Source organism: Notothenia rossii, assembly GCF_949606895.1.
Source record: "Notothenia rossii genome assembly, chromosome: 2".
In the NCBI taxonomy this organism is placed as follows: domain Eukaryota; kingdom Metazoa; phylum Chordata; class Actinopteri; order Perciformes; family Nototheniidae; genus Notothenia; species Notothenia rossii.
This window is the reverse complement of record NC_136904.1, coordinates 35,315,177-35,317,713: the sequence shown is the minus strand read 5'-3', so window position 1 is coordinate 35,317,713 and position 2,537 is coordinate 35,315,177. Positions and strand designations below refer to the sequence as shown.

Sequence of the window (2,537 nt, the reverse complement as noted above, 5' to 3'; positions counted from 1 at the left end):
TGTTTGGCATAAATGATCTGTTCCTGTCCAAATAGTGTATGTCTATTAGTATAAAAAACGATTTTGAAATAATACAATCAATAAAAATGTTTGGAAAAAAGATCTCACTTGCAAGTTTTAAACGTACATTACCCTTCTTAGGGTTAGTTTGGCAAAGAGGTTCTAATGTGAGGTCTTATTGTCTGAGGAACATGAAAAGTGTCTCCTTAAATAAATCCAACATAAAGCTGAGGCTATCCATCTAATGACCAGAAATAACAAACATGTTTAAAAAGCAGGTTTGTCTGTGGAGTCTTCCCTTCAGAGGTTTGTTCAGGCCTAGCAGTGTAGACACCAACCCATAATCCTCCTGCAGACACACCTGTAGAGGAGAGTATAAAGACCCTGGACTGAACTGAGTCAAACATCATGCTTCAAGGAATCTCTCCACAGCAGCTTCACAGCCTCCAGACCGACCCTGAAGATGACTCCCTCTGCCAGCCTGCTGCTGCTGCTCCTGCTCGGCCTCTCTCAGGCACTTCCTCTCCAGGAGGAAGGAATCGAAGAAGATGAAGAAGAAGAAGTAGACGAAGAGGACACTGTCGACATCACCACCAGGATTTTGACCTCCAACAACGCCACAGATGAGATCCTGCTGGAAGGAGACCTGCTGGCTCCCAAAACCAGAAACGCCATGAAGTGCTGGTCCCAGAGCTGCCTGTGGAAGAAAGGCTCCAGAGGCTTAGTGACGATCCCCTTCACCACGAGCAGTCAATTCACCAGCTCGGAGAGACAGAAGATCACCAACGCTATGAATGGCTTCCACAGCAAGACCTGCCTCCGCTTCGTCCCCCGTCGGAACCAGTACGACTACATCAGCATTGAGAACAAGGGCGGATGTTACTCCTCTCTGGGCAGAACAGGAGGCAGACAGGTGCTCTCTCTCAACAGGCGGGGCTGTGTCTACCACGGCACCATCCAGCACGAGATCAACCACGCTCTGGGCTTCAAGCACGAACAGACCAGGAGCGACCGCGACTCATACGTCAGGATCAACTGGCAGAACATCAACCCGCAGATGGCCTACAACTTCAAAAGGCACGACACCAACAACCTGAACACCCCCTACGACTACAGCTCCATCATGCACTATGGAAAAACAGCCTTCTCCATCCAGCGGGGGAAGGACTCCATCACCCCCATCCCAAACCCCAACGTCCAGATCGGCCAGAGGAGGGGCATGTCCCGTGGGGACATCGTGAGGATCAACAAGCTCTACCGTTGCTAATAACAATGCTGATGATAAATGCAAAAAAATCGTACTTTTTCTGCTTTGTTTTTCCTGTAATTAATCAAAAAACACTGTGACTTATGGAATCAACATCAAATATTTCACTGTTCTTCAAATGTTCAAATGTCAGATTATATGACCGTCATCATATCCCTAAATGATCTGTAATAAAAGTGCTGCAGAGATTACTGATTGCTGTCTCATTATTTTCATCATTTGTGTCTTTTAAAAAAAATACACACATATGTCAACCCAGTCTCACGGCATTTTGTGTTTTAGTCACGACATTTGATCTATTGATTCGTGTTCACCAACACGATTTTCACCTTTTTTTCGTGTCACACAGAAAGATTTTAAAAGCAATGTATTTATATTGGTAGTTTGTTTCGTGCCTGCAACACGTATTTTTGTCCTGTCGGGTCTTGGAAGACCGGAAGCTGTGGGGTTCATAAAAACATCTCCTTACTCAATATCAAGCCACAATTATTGTTTTTATTTGAAATCGTATAATGTCTGACTTTATTTCTTGTCTGTGAGGAAAATAAATGGGGCTTGGAGCCTCAAAATACTTAAATCTGTATTTTTTAAAATCTTTTTTCCTTCTAATTTGTTATTCTTTTCAAAATAACACACTGTTATTTACTCAACAATAACACACAATTATCCTTGTTTTTATGTATTATTACATTTGTATTATCCCTAAATGATCTGTAATAAAAGTAATGCAGAGATTAATGATTGCTGTCTAGTTATTTTCATCATTTGTGTCTTTTAAAAAAGATACACACACATGCTCATGAATGCAATGCCGACATGGTGCATGTATTCATCTTATCATTTTCAGTTGACTGTAAAGTCACACAGGAATTGTGTATTTCTGTATTTTTGTATCAGTATTGGATCGTGAGGTGAAAGTTACAATCCTGCAATTAATGTCAAGCTTTATCTTGCACTGAAAAACTTTTCTGATCAAAACTGAACAAAAATGAATTGAGGATGAACATCACTGACTGTTAGTCAGCCCCCAGTCCTGCCTCTCATGTATAACCATTATATTTTTACAACTGTTAGAAATTAAAATCAATGTTTTAATGGGGAAATGTAGTTTAAACATGCCGTCAGTTTTAATGCTCTTTTATACTGAAAAACCAGAAATTCTTGTGCACAAGCAGTTAAGCTTTTATTCTGAAAATCCTTCATCTACGGTTAGCATTTAGCATGTGGCTAATATACGATTTCCTGAAGAGGTGAATTTAGTAGCGAAATT

At 41.0% G+C, this 2,537-nt stretch overlaps 1 protein-coding gene across 1 annotated transcript; it reads left to right on the top strand.

The window, feature by feature from the left end:
• Window positions 1–463: 463 nt before the first annotated feature.
• LOC307029827 (high choriolytic enzyme 1-like) lies at window positions 464–1,267 on the top strand (the record flags this gene model as incomplete). Its single annotated transcript, XM_079665914.1, has 1 exon — window positions 464–1,267. The coding sequence occupies one exon, from the start codon at window positions 464–466 to the stop codon at window positions 1,265–1,267; it is 804 nt and encodes a 267-aa protein (XP_079522040.1).
• Between the last annotated feature and the right edge of the window lie 1,270 nt (window positions 1,268–2,537).